General features: G+C 43.4%; 1 protein-coding gene across 1 annotated transcript in view; it reads right to left on the bottom strand.

Annotated features, from left to right (window-relative positions):
* Positions 1-894, bottom strand: part of LOC124711219 (heat shock protein 70 B2-like) — a 136149-nt gene extending 135255 nt beyond the window's left edge. The window contains exon 1 of the mRNA XM_047241179.1: positions 677-894. Coding sequence (XP_047097135.1) covers positions 677-850 — 174 coding nt within the window. The 5' untranslated portion in view covers positions 851-894. The remainder of the gene's footprint in view (positions 1-676) is intronic.
* Between the last annotated feature and the right edge of the window lie 16696 nt (positions 895-17590).

The following is a 17590-nucleotide window of genomic DNA, read 5'->3' as shown; positions in this document are numbered from 1 at the left end:
AATGGCTCTAAGCACTATGGGACTTAACACCTGAGGTTATCAGTCCCCTAGACTTAGAACAACTTAAACCTAACTAACCTAAGGACTCACAGACATCCATGCCCGAGGCAGTAATCGAACCTGCGACCTTAGCAGCAGCGCGGTTCCGAACTGAAGCGCCTAGAACCGCTCGGCCACACGGGCCGGCACATTTTGACCACATAACCACGACGCCTGGTTCTGAAAATTCGCTCGATTGCTCACATCTTGGGCTTCGACCGTTCACTGTTCATATTTTGCTTCTTTTTTTCACAGTTCAGTACACCATCTCTCTGTTTTCATGCTCGATCTGTGTTCAGTTTTTGACGGGCTGTCCATTGTGCCATCCTACCACTAAATCTGAGGAGGGGGGCGTTGGGGGCTTTTCCTTGTAAGTACTAGACGGAGTTGTACAAGGTAAAAACATAGGGGAAGACAGAAATTGTAATATATCCAATAAGCAATTGAGGACGCAGGTTGCAAGTGCTTCTCTGAAACGAAGATGTTTGCGCAAGGGAGTAGCTGAGGAATTAATGGCGGGCTGCTTTAGACCAGCCAGAATAATGCTGACAAAAAAAAGAAAAAAAACAGCGAAAGGGAGGGCTGGGTGCGCGGAGAAGGGTGGCTCGCCGGTGCGGAAGACAGCTGGTGTTGTTACCTGGCTTTTGGCGGCATCGCCGATGAGTCGCTCGGTGTCGGTGAAGGCGACGTAGCTGGGCGTGGTGCGGTTGCCCTGCTCGTTGGCGACGATCTCGACCTTGCCGTGCTGCCACACGCCCACGCACGAGTAGGTGGTGCCCAGGTCTATGCCGACGGCGGTTGCCTTGCCCATGGTCGCTGCTGATGGCTGCTGGTTGCTGGCTGCTGGCTGCTGCTGTGCCGGCCGCTGGCGGACTGCGCTGCCGCCGCGCACAACGCTCCCCGTACACGCCCACGCCCCTCCCACCAGCGCGGCCCGCGCTCTCCCGTATCCCAAACCCCAGATGCAGTGTCTGCCACACATCATAAAGTCTGTACTTTATTTCACTATACTTGGCATTCGTTCTCCGTACAGCTCACGTATTAATGAATTTTGTCATGTCATGGTTTTGACCTCTTGGCCATTCAATAATGTTTCAGATAGCCAAGGAAGATGAAAATTTAGCTGTGATAGGGGAGTAGAATTCGATGGTAGGAAAAGGAAGAGAAGAAAAAATTGTAGGTGAACATGGACAGGGGGAAAGAAGTAAAAGAGGAATCCGCTTGGTAGAATTTTACACAGAGCGTAATTTAACCATAGCTGACACTTGGTTTAAGAACCATGAAAGAAGCCTGTATACGTGGAAGAGAGCTGGGGACACTGGAAGGTTTCAGACTGATCGTATAATGGTAAGGCAGAGATTTGGGAAGCAGATTTTAAATTGTAAGACATTTCCAGGGGCAGATGTGGGCGCTGACTGTAATTTATTGGTTATGAACTGTAGATTAAAACTAAAGAAATTGAAAAAAGGTAAGAAATGAAGGAGATGGGACCTGGATAAGTTGAAAGAACCGAGGTAGGTGAGAGTTTCAGAGGGAGCACGAGGCAACGATTGACTATAACACGGGAAAGGAATACAGTAGAAGACGAATGGGTAGCTTTGACAGATGAAATAGAGAAGGCGGCAAATAGGTAAAAAGACAAGACCTAGTAGAGATTCTTGCATAACATAGGAAATAATTGAATTGATGAAAGGAGAAAACACAAAAGTGCAGCAGAAGAAGCAGATGAAAGGGAATACAAACGTCTAAAAAAATGAGATTGTTAGGAAGTGCAGAATGGCTAGCAGGAATGGCTAGAAGACAAATGTAAGCATTTAGAAGCATATTTCACTAGGAGAAAGGTAGATACCGCCTACAGGAAAATTAGAGAAACCTTTGGAGAAAATAGAAGTAGCCGCGTGAATATCAAAAGCTCAGATAGAAAGCCAGTCCTAAGCAAAGAAGGGAAATTTGGAAGATTGATGGAGTATATAGAGGGTCTATACAAGGAGATGAACTTGAAGGCAGTATTATAGAACTGGAAGAAGAGATAGATCAAGATAGGATCGGAGATATAATACTACGAGGAGAATTTGTTAAAGCAGTGAAAGACCTGACTCGAAACAAGTCCCCGAGAGTAGACGACGTTACGTCAGAAGTAGGAGAGCCACCCATGACAAAACTCTTCCATCTGTTGTGCAGGATGTATGAGACAGGCGAAGTACCCTCAGACTTCAAGAAAAATGTAAAGGAAAGCAGTTGCTGACAAGTGCGAAAATTACCGAACTATCAGTTTAATAAGTGGTGGATACAGGAAACTAACACGAATTCTTTATAGGAGAATGGAAAAACTGGTAGAAGCCAACCTGAGGGTAGAACAGTTTGGATTCCGGAGAAATGCAGACGCACGCGACGCAATACTGACCTTTCGATTTATGTTAGAAGATAGGATAAGGAAAAGAAAACCCACGTTTATAGCATTTGTAGAATCGTAGAAAGATTTTGACAATGTTGACTGGAATACTCTCTCTCAAATTCTAAAGGTAGCATGGATAAAATACAGGGAGCGAAAGGCTATTTTTCAACTTTTGCAGAAACTAGACGGCAGTTATAAAAGACGAGGGTTGTGAAAGGGAATCAGTGGTTGAGAAGGGAGTGAGACAAGGCCGTTGCCTGTCGCCGCTATTATTCAATTTGTACATTGAGCATGTAGTAAAAGAAATCCAAGAAAAATTTCGAGTATGAATTAAAGTTCAGAAAGAAAAAATAAAACTTTGAGGTTTGCCGATGACATTGTAATTCTGTCAGAGAGAGCAGAGGACTTGGAAGAGCAGTTGAACCGGAATGGACAGTTCCTTGAAAGACGGACATAAGATGAACAACAACAAAAGCAAAACAAGGATAGTGGAATATAGTCGAATTACATCAGGGTACGTTGAGGAATGAGACTAGGAAACAAGACACTTCAAGTAGTATATGAGTTTTGTTACTTGGGGAGCAAAATAATTAATGATAGCCGATATAGAGAAGTTATAAAATGTAGACTGGTAATGACAAGAAAAGCGTTTGACAAGAAGAGAAATTTTCTAACATCTAACATCAAATATAGGTTTAAATATTAGGAAGTCTTTTCTGGAAGTATTGGTACGGACTGTCGTCATGCGTGGAAGTGTAACATGAGCGATAAACACTTTAAACAAGAAGAGAAAGGGAGCTTTTGAAATGTGGTGCTACAGAAGAATGTTGAAGATTGGATGGGTAGATTACGTATTGTAGCCGCCCTCAGTCGATCTGCTGTCGTCGGCTTCTCTGATGTAAGATATTGATGTTGTCATCTACTGTATATGCCAGACTTTTCGTTATATCTGCATATCAGATGGAGCAGCCACAAACATCTTCACTGTAACGGCGACTAATTTCGGGTTTTCATAATAATAATTAATGTTGACTTTTGACCCTTCATTTGTTGCTACGTTTCCGAAGACAAGATAGTTAATAACTTCTTTCGATGTTATTGTTTCAACTTCCTATTTCCGACGTTACTACTTATCCGCACTGTTTCTGATTTTGTATTATTTCTGGCCGATTAGAAATGAAACGTTAAATAGCTTTTAAGTCACAATTTACGCTTCGTAATATTTCATAATCGAATTTCCCGTCATCCAAAGATACAGTTTGCAGCTTACCAATGATTACCGTTGACTAATACACGCGCTGTTGTGGAAACCACTTAGTTTTTTACTAATCACATTTAATAATAGTTAAATAATCATGAGTGGTTGCCGTTTGTATATAGAGAAAGGAAGGATTGATCTTACAATTACGGCAGCTAAAATACCTGTGATTTTTGTAGTTCGCCACTCAAAGATATTATAGCGAGGACAAGAAGAGAACAGGAGCTTTGAAATTAGTGATACACAAGAATGCTGAAGATATGTTGGGTAAATCGGATAAAGAATGAGGAGGTACTGAATCGAATTGGGCAGAAAAGGAAGTTACGTTAAGTATGGGTCGGTTGATAGGACGCACCCTGAGGCAACGAGGAATTATCAGTTTGATAATGGAAGCAACTATACGGCTTAAAATTATAGAGGGAGACCAAGGCCTGAATGCAGTAAGTAGGTTCAAAGGGATATCGGTTGTGGCGGATACACTGAGATGAAGGGGCATGGACGATATAGACTGTCGTAGAGAGATGTATCAAATCATTCTTCGGACTGAAGACAACAACATCTGCATTTACGAATATTGAAGACACTACGAAGGAAATGTAATGGATAGTATGTTCTCTTCTGACCATGCGCAATGAGGCTAGTCCGTTGGAGGAACAGGTAAGGTCATCATTGATCGATGTGTTGTCGCCTATACGTCTCACGGAGAAGTTTTGGAGGAGATGACGGTGCAGTTTGGATATCTTCGTAGTACATTGCAGTGTATGGAACACGGGAAAAGCTAGGCCATTATTTGCATTATAGGCTAACTGCTCATGTACTATTATATCACTATTTCTAGCTACGAAGATGTGTGAATCACATAAAACTTGCACCGCAAATATTGCGGAAATGGAAAGTGTTCTTGGTGTGCGGTTTTCACAGAATGGATTGGTAGTCAGCGGCTCGTATTGTTAGACAGAACATAATAACACTTAGAAAGCGTATTTTTTGTGGAGACATACCCTTTTTTAAATTTAACAATGCTTAGTGACACTAACAAAATAATAGTAAGATAAATTAGAATGTCGGTAGTGTTTGTTGTAAGATTCTAGTGCGAGTTGTGTACGAGATATCGTATTTTGGAAAGTTTCCACACATGTACTTGTACGACCACACACGTACATACAGGGGATACGCAAGATAATGTGAACAGTGGTAGTAATGGGATGGTTGTGTTTGACGGTCAACAACACAGATAAGGCACGTGACGCGCTGGACTGTGCGTGTTCAGTACGGGCTAGGCACCAGTGCAGGTTATAGTGCACACTTCGTATTTGCATTCAGAGGCCGAGGTCGGCGTGCAGTGAAAGACCTAACAGAGTTCCAAAGAGGGCAGATTGTGGAGGCCCGATTAGCTGGAGCATCAGTAAAAAAGAGAGCCAGCTTATTGAACGTTCCAAGAGCGACTATTTCAACAGTCTTGACAGCCTACACAACACAAGGAAAGGCTTCATAGTGCAAATGTAATAGTGGGCGCAAATCAAAACTAAATGACAGAGATCGTGGTACGCTAACACGAATTGTGTCAAAACAACACAAAACTACGGCGGCTAAAGTGACTGTAGAGCTCAACAACCATTTTCGAGTCCAGCGTCTATGGACACTAATGATCGTATGGCATTTGTTGACCGGGATATCCCCTTCGGGGTTCGGCACCGTATTGCAAGTCTTTTTAGTTGACGCCACTTCGGTGACTTGCGTGTCAATGATGATGAAAATGGTGATGAAGTACACACAACAACCAGTCCCCTGCTGGGAATCGAACCCGGGCCCCCTTGCTACCGCTGCGCAACGGAGGCGAACATTATCGACACTGTCCGCCGAGAACTAAGCGAATACGCTTTATATCTACTATATCGAAACCATTAGTGATGATAACCAACGCAAAGAAGCGTAAAACATGGTGTCTGGAGCATGAATCCAGGACGGCTGATCAGTGCGATGGTGTGGGCAGCCATATCATGGTATTCTGCTGGTACCATCATTACTCTCAAAGGCTGTGTTACAGACAACGATTATGTGAACATTTTACGTCATTAGGTGCACTTCATGATTCAAATATTGTCCACCAACAAAGATTCCATATTTCAGGACGATAATGCACCCATTCACACAGCCAGGACAGTACAATCGTGGTATGAGGAGCATGCAACTAAATTGCAGCGTCTTACCTGGCCAGCACAGTCCCCGGACTTGAACATTATCGAAAGCTTGTGAACGGTATTGGGCGCAGACTGTGAAGGAGATTTCCGCCTTCTTCGTCACTACAGGAGTTAGAAGAGATTCTAATCGAAGAGTGGTATAACACTCCACTGGAGACTACAAAATCACTGTGTGCCAGTATCCAAGGAGAATCGCAGCTGTATTACGAGCAAACTTGGGTCCAATTCCTTATTAATAAACCGTTCCCAAGTAGGTATAAGTGTTCACACTATTTTGCCTATCCTCTGTACATTAGTTATGTGGAATCTGACCAGAAACGAGACAGCTGGCCATCACAGGTTGTGTTCAAAATGACCACCGGCAGCGACAACACACGCTTCCAGTCTGGTATGGAATGACTGGTGCACACGTGGTAGCTCTGCAGCGGAGATGTCCGAGCAGCCAGCAGTAATACGTCGTTGCATATCATCGGATGTAGCTGGTCTGTCCTTGTAGGCAGCGTCTTTCAGTTTCCTCAACAGAACAAGGTCTACAAGTGTCAAGTGTCAAGTGTCAAGTGTCAAGTGCCAAGATACTTGTCCTCTGCGTCCAACATAATGATTTGGAAACAATTCGTGAAGAAATGCTGTAGTACCTCGTGCACTATGGGCTGGACAGCTATCATGTTGGTACATAGGTTCCTCCTATTCTGCAGAGGGACGTCCACTAGAATCCGTGGTAAATGGTCTGTTAGAAGGCTGCGATACTTGTGCGCGTTCAGTGTTCCGTCTACGAAAAACGAGCCCATGAATTGGCGGTCCACTACCCCACACCACACGTTTACACTCCGAGAACGCTGACGTCCCAACTGACCAAGTCAACTGACCAATAGCACATGTCTCGGCTGTTTACGTGGCCATGATTGGCAAATGTGGCATCATCGCGAAACAAGATTCATGACACATCCGGAGTATCCTGCCCTAATGCTCTTGTACAAAAGTAAACATGATTCTCATAATCGTTTTCATGCAGCTCTTTATGGAGAGAGATGTGGTAGGGATGAAACCTATATCGATGGAGAATGCGTAGGACACTTGCCTGACTCATGCCACTTCCTCGTGTGACTGCGCGGGAGCTAAAGTGCGGATCAACTGCAACAGCAGCAAGAACATCAATTTCTCCCTTTTCTGTCGTCACTTGTTTCCTTCCTTTATGTCGTCTAGGTTTTACACTACCTCTTTCACGTAACTGGTTGAAGGAGTTGACAAATAACTGCCGAGATGGTTGACGTCTAGGTACAAGAACGAACTGCATTCTTTCAACACTCTCCACATCCCGTGAGCATGTCGGCTTTTTCTGCATTTGTAAATCCCATCTTCTACTAGCGCCCTGATGCTTGGACTGTCACGCACTAACTGACTAGCAAGTCGCAGGGGACTCGAGGAACACACAAGCATACTGTAAGCAAACCTAACAACATCGTACCTAGCAACTACACAGACTACATCGACAAACTAGTGTCGGTGTGGAAACTTTTGAAAAACTGATCACTCTTCGGTGCGTAAGGAGGATTGCTTGAGATTTGACGGAATTGTCTTAAATCCAAAGTTTTTCATCCAGTCATAAATAAATGGGATATCATCATTAATAACCATGAGTTAAAATACGTAACATGTATCTCTTTGATCGTGGTTTGACTGTCTCGCGAGGCATCTTCTGATGGAGTAGGTAAGGCTATCATTGACTGGTGTGTCTTACCTCATTAAGCCAGCAATTTGTATGCAAAAGTAGAGCCCTCTGCTATCTAACTACACTGTCTGAACAAATGTATCCGGACAAATATTAGTGGACATTAATATGGGGTGTGTCCTTTCTTCGCCTTCATTAGGGTTTGAACTCTGTTGGAGACACTTACAGTGACTATCTTTATGTCTGTGATTGAATGGCAGCCCATTCTTCCGCAAAAACCGAAACCATACAAAGCAGTGATGTTGGACGCTGGTGTCTGGTGCCAAGTCGACGTTCTTACTCATCCCAGAGGTGTCCCATTGGGTTCAAGTCGGGACTCGGGCAAGCCACTTCATTTCATTATTAGTTCATTTCATTTATTGTACACAAACCACTGCCTCGCAGACGTTACATTGTTACAGAGTGTATTTTTATGCTGTTACAGTCACCGTCTCCGACGAGCTTAGCACTGACTACGGAAGTTCGTGGCTTATGAGGAGCTGCTGCCCGGTCGTTGTGGCCGAGTGGTTCTAGGCGCTTCAGTCTGAAACCGCGCGCCCGCTACGGTCGCAGGTTCGAATCCTGCCTCTGGCATGGATGTGTCTGATGTCCTTAGGTTAGTTAAGTTTAAGTAGTTCTAAGTTCTAGGGAACTGAAGACCTCAGCAGTTAAGTCCCATAGTGCTCAGAGCCATTTGAACCATTTTTTTGAGGATCTGCTCGACCATTCTACTCCATTCAACTCCCTACGCCCTGTCATTGTGCAAGCTTGACTGATGACAGGACTTTAGAATGAGCGAGTGATTCCATCCGCTGATTTCGTACTATTTTTAGAACTATCTCCGCAATGTTCGATGGTTTCTGTCAGTCTGTATATTGGGTCTGCATAGTTCTGCTTCAACTGTGGTTGTGCCTTCTGTCGCTTTACAGTCACATCATCAGTAGTCGACTTTTGCAGCTTTAGAAGGGTTGAAATGTCCCTGATGGATTTGTTACTCACGTGACATCCAAGGACCAGTCAACGTTCGAATTCACTAAGTTCTCCTGACAGACCCACTCCGCTGTTTCTGCTTCTCAACTGACAACATTAAACTTTTCGCCTCTTTTTATATTGGCGGGTCCGCTCTCCTGGCATCTAGTGCAAAAAAATAGTTCAAATGGCTGTGAGCACTGTGGGACTTAACATCTGAGGTCATCAGTGCCCTAGACTTAGAACTACTTAAACCTTACTAACCTAAGGACATCACACTCATCCATTCCCGAGGCAGGGTTCGAACCTGCGACCGTAGCAGCCGCGTGGTTCCGGTCTGAAGCGCCTAGAACCGCTCGGCTACCGCGGCCGACTGACATCTAGTGGTCAGTTCTATATTACACACGGATGTCCGGGCACTTTCGATCAGATAGTGTATTTAGTATGCATATGATTTGGCAGCTCTAGGTAAACACAAGATGATTCTTAAAATGTGGAGCCCGAAGTCGCAGCGGATAGGAGTGACCGTACGAAGCAGAGAAGCTCGTATGAATAACCCGAAGACTTACCCTCGGCCGGTTCTCCCTACAGACCCAATCCTTAAGGCAGTCCATTCAATTCCATTTACGAAGCATTTTTAGCGACAGGCAGGTTACAACAGGTTTCAGTCTGGCACAATGACTTGAAGACAGAGAGCTTCACTTGGATTTATTATATGCTGACGTCCAAGTGTAACAGAACCATTGGTCATATTATCAGTACAAGTTTTCCGATGATAGCTATTGTTACATTGCTCTTTGAATCACGCATGCAGAAAAATAGCTTAAGAATAAAGTAGCTTAAAAAGCAAACACATAAAGTTTTTACGGTTTATTTTGGTATCTCGAACCCACAACTGACTGAGTCTTACAAATTAAATATCACTCTGTGCACATTACTGTCTTATCGCGTCTGAGCGATCAGCATTGATTGATTCAAGGCCTGCCGAGATTCTGAAAGAATTTACCCATCGTTTATCTAATTTACTGAACGCTTATAAATTGGAAACCGCAGTAACGCTACGTCACGTTTTTCTGTCAGCTATAAGCAAACAATCGGATAGAGCGCAAAAATAACGTTAAGGGCTCGTAACCAAGAGAACCAGGTGTTAATAGCCAAACAATCTAAATTTAAATCTTCACCTGATTTCTTCGAGATACGGTTCTTTCATAAAAACTAGAACTGAGATCTCCTCGTATCATATCACTATCAAAGCAGCCGCTACTCTCTCTTCTGCAGATGGATATGATGAAATTTTACACAGAAAGTTACTCATGTGCTCACAGGTTTATTCGCCCTAAACACTTATTTCGATTTCATTTCTCATTAATTTTTTTCAGGTTAAATGGCAGCACTACTTTATTCCTCTTCCATGATCCTACTGAAGATGACCACTGCCTCTCAAAGTTATATCGACGTGTATAGTTTTCATTTAAAGTTATTAGTTGACTTCTCAATCTTTTATTTAATTTGAATAATTCAGAAGAAATTTTCCAGTTTTGTAGCGTACGTCTTACATCATAAATCAATTAAAAGTGAATATTTCTCCTCATACAACGATGAGGAAAACGATAAATAGAAGTCGACAATACAACAATCGATGGACCACAAAATAGGATAGTAAATCGAAGAGCTGCATGAATAAATGGAATAAATACAGAGTTAATCAAGAACTTCACCTCAGATTTCATCTTCTTATCAGCGTGTGCTGGCAGATACCTGTAAGTAAGATGACTAGTTTAATAACAGAAAAGAGGGCCTCCGTAGCCGAAAGTTTCTCATCGATAGAATTTGAAAGATGTCATACTACATCCGCACAATAGCACCGACGAGAAAACGACGAAGAAAGAGATCTAAAGAACGAAGATAAAAAAAATAGTAAGCGTTGGTACTTTCGTTGCGAAAGGACCCAGGTTTGATTCACAGTACCTCCTCAAATGGTTTCTGAGGTAGGGACGTCTGGTACGGGGCCCACTCAGCGCTTCTGAGATCAAATGAGGAGCTGCTTGAATAAAGAAGCAGCGGCATCGTCAGTATTCATCTGCTGGCAATAACGGCGGACGGATTGGTGTCATGCTGATCACATGTCACACGACCATAGACAGCTCCTAGTACTGCCTTGTAGGCAGCAGGCGGCCATCGGAACATCCCTAAGGCCTGATCACTTAGTGGTGTTTACTAGTAACAAAAGAAGACTTTTGTTACACGGTTAGTGGAAGGAAAGCAATACAATAGCATATTTAAAAAAGAGAATATTCCAGTGATAAAATCTTCTTTGGTGGTCAGCCGAGAGGTGGCATAGTCTTGTCACAACTTTCCAAAGAGTTTGGTAGCCGGTATCTTCAGGTGAAATGTCGGGATGCCATGTGCTGCGTATCTATATGATGGATACGAAACTCACTGAAACTTTGCGATAAGATGACGCCACCACTCGGCTGACCAACCGAGAAGATTTTATCATTGGGATACGTCGAGAAAGCCTGTAATCACAGAGCATATCACCTCATGAAATTTTTGTGGTTGACAATGCGCCAAATCATCGGGCCACAATTGTCCGCGATCGGTTTGAAGAACATTCTGCACAATTCGAGTGATTTGGTCACCCAGATCGCTCGACATAAATCCCATCGAACATTTTGGGGACGTACTCGAGAGGTCAGTTCGTGCATAAAATCCTGCACAGGCAACACTTCCACAATTATGAACGGCAGTAGAAACAGCATGGCTCGGTATTTCTGGAGATGACTTCCAATTAGTTCTTGAGTCCATGCCACGTCGAGTTGCCACACTACGCCGGGCAAATGGAGGTCCAACACGATATTGGGGGATATCCAACGACTTTTATCACCTCAGTATATGTACCAATGTTTAACAAACTCGAGCTACTTTCCGAACTACGCGCGCTGATTACCAAGCTGTTTAGCGCCCAAAAATTGTAAATCCATCCATCCATTTCCTAAACTACTAGTCAATTTGCTTCCCTTAATCTGAAGACTACATTCGAGGGCAAGAAAAGTTTAAAATGTGTTTTCGGCTGTGACTGTACACATTATCCTCAGTCTTACAACTGCAGTCACTTGCCAGAGAATTTAACTCTGACTCACATCACAGAAATCTAACAATCTAGACAACAGACCATTTACAGGAAAAGGATCTCGCATACAAGAAGCTGTTCTCGAAGACAAATGTTCCACTTCGATAGTTTCAAAACATGGGGACTTCGATAGTTTCAACACATCGGACTTCAGTCGAAATTTTATATATTTCTGCATTACTTTAAGACTCTGGTCTCTGTTCAGATCAATGTGCATAACTGTATGCAGATATTATCTAACGAGCTTCTGTTTAAAGACAACCTGCATTTTGTCGATGATTGAGGCTTAGTTCTTACTTCCTGGGTAAACTGCACTCCACCTTAACTCTGCCCAGTATATGCAGCAACCACGCTCTGGGCAAGAACGTCCTCTTACTGAGAAACACATTCTTAATGAAGTACGTAAAACAAGCAACAAATCAGCATATGAGTCACGGACCAAATGCACGTATCTTAACTTCATTTAACGAGTGCTCCTCATGAAATAGTCCGTAAAAGAAACAATCTCGTTTGCTCTTTCTTCATCGTTGTTTTTTACTGTGTAAAAATTGCAGCTTAAGAATTTAATAACTGGAACAAAGGCTAAGGGTATAGTAAATAAAGATAAACTGTTTCCTTAAAACCACGTTCAGTTGAAGTACACAGAATGTCTTGTCATTTTTTTCAGGAAAGATTTACATAGTGTTTTACAGATGAATAATTTCGTTACCTTTATTACGGTATGGTCTTGTGTTTCATAAAACTAGTACAGACAATTTATTTTATAGAGTAATATTTTGACGTTCTGGAGGGATTGTCTTTTTCTTAATTGTATCTATTTCTGAAAAAAGTTCATAACACAAGTAAAAACACAACATTACGAGAATATAAATTTTAAGTTTTCAAGTTTCAGAGGTTCTGCTTCATCATCAGGTAGCGGTTGAGATGTTTAGCTCAAGTGCATTTCGCCTATAAAACCATCCATTTCGAAATATCAGCCGTCCCGTCCATCCTTGTAGCGTACTTTCCTCGAGACCACTGTATTTAATCTCAACACATCATTGTTAACAGACTACAAAAAATTAAAATTTCGTTATTTGCTATTCTTCCTAATGTTGCAATTTTGATGGTCAGCAAAGTATTTAATTTCAGTCACAGCTCTGATGCCCATTACTGCTTTCTGTCTTTAGTGACTACTTTCAGATACACAAATAATGCAGAAAACAAAACGAAGCCCGCTGTTTTACTAGAAACATATAATGCCCGGAAAATATTTTCTACCTGAATGATGAGGCAAGAGTATCGTTCCCTACGTCTTTCCATTTACCACAGCTGTAAACGGATGAGGAAGTAAAGTGTGTACAATGTGTCGCACAGCAGAGTGTAATACTTGGTGCAGCCAGAAAAACTTCAAAGTTCTTCCCTGGCAACACCAGAGGCGGAGTAGCACAGATCAATAGCCAAGTGGAAAGGCAGCAAGAAAGGACCGCTGATGGAGCATCAGCGAACGTGGAAGGTATTAAAAAACCCTGAGCGAGCTGAACACCCGATCGAACAATGTAGCAAAATGAAATCGTGGTCAGGGTGGGATATCGTCGTAATTGTCACTGTGCAAAACCTAAGTGCAAGAAGTCCTAAGAGAGATGCAAGAGTAATTATTCGGTTACTTACATGGCGGAGAGAGGGAGCTGACCAAACGAGAAAAGCAGGAGGGCAAATAAAATTGTTGCCACCTAACTATAGCAGAGCATACAAGCGTGTCCTGCATAAATACTTCTACAATTTTGGTGGAGTTCTATTCAGTTTGCAGCCATCCTGAGAGGAGGGTAGCTCTATGTCAGTCGACCCTCTGCTCGTCTAGTACCCGTTGGTCTTCAGTGGAGCAGCAAATCAAGTCTGGACGGACTTGGTCGCTGTGAGCTGCAGTACCAACTACCGAGTCAAGACTGATGGGAAACTGTAGCCCTCACCATTTGGCAGGTCTTCTGGCAGGTTAACCAGCAGGACCTAGGAGCAAATTGACGTCCTTCATTGTATGGATGAACCTCTGTTGCCGCTCATCTCTGCACCTGCGGACTTCGATGGAGCCAGTCTCTCTCTTCTGATGGCTCTGAGCACTATGGGACTCAACTGCTGTGGTCATAAGTCCCCTAGAACTTAGAACTACTTAAACCTAACTAACCTAAGGACATCACACACATCCATGCCCGAGGCAGGATTCGAACCTGCGACCGCAGCGGTCGTGCGGTTCCAGACTGTAGCGCCTTTAACCGCTCGGCCACTCCGGCCGGCTCTCTCTTCTGATGGAAAGCCATGACACTTCTCTGCACGACTTCACAAACTCAGAGCAGAGCTGGTAGACGCCTCCCCCGTGGGCAGACTGTGACAGGGTCGTGGGTGTCCTGTCCATTGTCTCGCGTGATCTGTGTGCAGCCTCGCTTGCCATGGACGCGGCTGAACGTTAACGTGGGAGAGGTGACAGGCCTCGTGATGTCGCTACTGCTGAGCCAACACGCTATCAGCAGCGTGCCGAGAGCTGACCGGCGCATTCCACGGCGAAACGCCACACCAACTCTGCCCGTGCTGGCTGCCTGAACGTCGAATCATCAACTGTCGAATTTTGTGGACTAATGTTTAATACTGTAACACTTTTTTAATACCTCCTCTGAGCATCTCGTCAGCCATTGGTCTCATGCTGACCTAGACCTGATATCAATACAACATCTACTGTTGCTTCGTACCTCAGAACTCAATAGTGTGAATAGCAGTAACAGTAATAACAATCTATATCTCTTTATGATCATAGGATATGAGTATAGCTGCATTGGCTATCTTAATTGTTTCAATAATAGGAAATATAACGTCTTGATCTTTTCCATAGCTCCATTTTTTCATGTTATATTTCTAGTACGTCATGCTGAAAAGCAGTCAATCAATCAATCTCATTATTGAGAAATAAGTATTTTACTCTCAGAAGAGTGTAAGTGACAAGTTAAAATTCCTGCACTCCGCGAATAGCGCACTACCAATTATACCTTCAGAGAATGTCTTCATAGACGGAGACGAAGTTTCCACTTGTCACAGGCACTTCCCCTTTCATTCTAAACTCTTTAGTGCCCCGACCATGGCGGTTTGATGGAGATAGAGAAACCGACAATCACTGTCTTTTTATTCGAAAACGTATACGTCATCTCAAAAAAGTTAATTTCATAACCTTCACGCTCAGAAAGCTCCTTCAAATGGTTCAAATGGCTCTGAGCACTACGGGACTTAACTTCTGAGGTCATCAGTCCCCTAGAACTTAGAACTACTTAAACCTAACTAACCTAAGGACATCACACACATCCACGCCCAAGGCAGGATTCGAACCTGCGACCGTAGCGGTCGCGCGACTCCAGACTGTAGCGCCTAGAACCGCTCGGCCACTTCGGCCGGCGCTCCTTCATAACCGAAGATTCTTTGAGCAATTTCAAGGCTAAAGAAGCAGACAGAGTAAGCTTAATAATGAATAACCTCAAGAAAGTGCACCAAAACGACTTCTGTTTAACATCTGTACTAATCATCAACATTTATCCGAAGTTTCATCTAAGCTGGCGATTGTGCTGTCTCTGCGCAAAGCAAAAAATCTGAGAAGTGTCTGTCGGAAGCATTGGCACATTCCCTACGTGCTATAAGAGAAGCGAGCGCAAACCTAACCTGGTGAAAACAGAAATATGTTATTCATCTGAGGAACATAGGGCAAAGATGAGCTTAATCTCACCTGGGAAGGAACAACACTGGGACTCTGTTTATCCTTAAAATTCCCAGCCTACATTGGACTGCACCTTGTTTTTAAGCATCAGTGTGAGAATACCAAGCTGAAAATGGTTGCCAAGAATAATATTGTAAGAAAAGTTATGGAAGCAACTTGCGTAGCACAATCAGAAAGCCGGCCGCTGCGACCGAGCGGTTCCAGGCGCTTCAGCGCGGAACCGCGCTACTGTTACCGTCGCAGGTTCGATTCCTGCCTCGATCATGGATGTGTGTGATGTCCTTAGGTTAGTTAGGTTTAAGTAGTTCTAAGCCTATGGGACTAATGACGTCAGATGTTAAGTCCCATAGTGCTTAGAGCCATTTGGACCGTTTGAACAATCAGAAATTGTGAATCCTTCCACAATTACATACCACGTATGGCACAGATCCTACTATACCAAAGTAATGGATGTAGCTACCAGCGATACATGCAGCATCATTACAGGCTGTACTCATCTGCATCTACATACATACTCTGCAGAGCCCACCGTATGGTGCGTGGCGGAGAATACCCTATATCACTACCAGTCATTCCCTTTCCTGTTCCACTCGCAAACAGTGACGGCAAAAAGACTCTCCATAAGCCTCCGTACAAGTCCTAATCTCTCTAAATTTATCTTCGTGGTCCACATGCGAAATGTACGATGACGGTAGTAGAAACGTTCTGTAGTCAGCCTCAAACGCCGGTTCTCTAAATTTTCTTTATAGTACTTCTCGAAAAGAACGTCGCCTTCCCTCCCGTGATTCCCATTTCAGATCTCGAAGTATCTCCGTAATACTTGTGTGTTGTACGAATCCACCTGTAACAATTCTTGCAGCTCACGTCGTAATTGCTTTGATGTCTTCCTTTAGCCTGACCCGGAACGAATCCCAGACACTCGAACAGTACTCAACAATAGGTCACAATAGTGTCGTATATTTGATCTCCTTTACAGATGAACCACACTTTCCCTAAAATTCTCGCGATAAATCGAGGTCGACTATTGGCCTTACCCACTACAATCCTCATATGCCCATTCCGTTTCTTATAGCTTTGTGAATCCTTCTGCAATTGCATACCACGTATGGCACAAGTCCTACTATACCAAAGTAATGGATGTAGCTATCAGGGATACATGCAGCATCATTAGGGGCTGTGCTCATCTACATCTACGCTTAGATATTTAAAATGGTGAAATGGCTCTGAGCATTATGGGACTTAACATCTGAGGTCATCAGTCCCCTAGAACTTAGAACTACTTAAAACTAACTAATCTAAGGACATCACACACACCCATACCCGAGGCAGGATTCGAGCCTGCGACCGTAGCGATCGCGCCGTTCCAGACTGAAGCTCCTAGAACCGCTCGGTCACTCCGGCTGGCCTAGATATTTAATCGACGCGACTGTGTCAAGCAACACTTCTAACGCTGTATTCGAAAATATGGGTTTGTTTTTCCTACTCATTCGCATTAACTTACATTTTTCTACATTTAGAACTATCAGTCATTCACCATACAACTAGAAATTTTGGAGGATAAGGATGCACTATGCTCAGTCCACACACCCGTAGAAGCTATGCTCTCTTGTCAGAAATACTCATCCTGGCGTCTGACGAGAAGTAGTAACCATAGAAGAAGGATCAAAAGAATAACATCTGAATTTCATCCTTTTTTTGGTTACCAGCAAGTACAGTCACAAATAAAGTCAAGAAAAAGTTCCCTCGAAACAATTGTGCACAGCTTGAGAGTAGCAGTAAACGAAACGAACGGCGTGCTAGAAATCATCATCTTGAAAAATGGATGGTACTTGCAGAAAGAAAAAAGAGTGGAGAACGTTGAACAGGTTCAGTCTAATCCCTTGTGTCACAATGAGCAAAACTAATCTTCAGAGGTTGAGTTAGAGAGTGGAGTCTTCATTTAGTGAAGGTGGAGGTGAGCCGACCTTACTTGACTTCTTACATCGTCTCATGCCTATCCTCAGTACGAGTGAAGACGCGGTAAACTTCACCACCAGTGCTTTTGAGGTCACGAGACGCTGATCGGCAGTAGTTTATTACTTGCAACAGGAGCTCTGCACTCGTAACAAGGTGTTGAGTGTTTGTGCGTTCCACGACGTGACCCGGCATTACGAAACT

This window comes from Schistocerca piceifrons, chromosome 1 (genome assembly GCF_021461385.2).
Source record: "Schistocerca piceifrons isolate TAMUIC-IGC-003096 chromosome 1, iqSchPice1.1, whole genome shotgun sequence".
Lineage (NCBI taxonomy): Eukaryota > Metazoa > Arthropoda > Insecta > Orthoptera > Acrididae > Schistocerca > Schistocerca piceifrons.
Note: the sequence above shows the minus strand (reverse complement) of the source record. Positions and strands in the feature narration are given on the sequence as shown.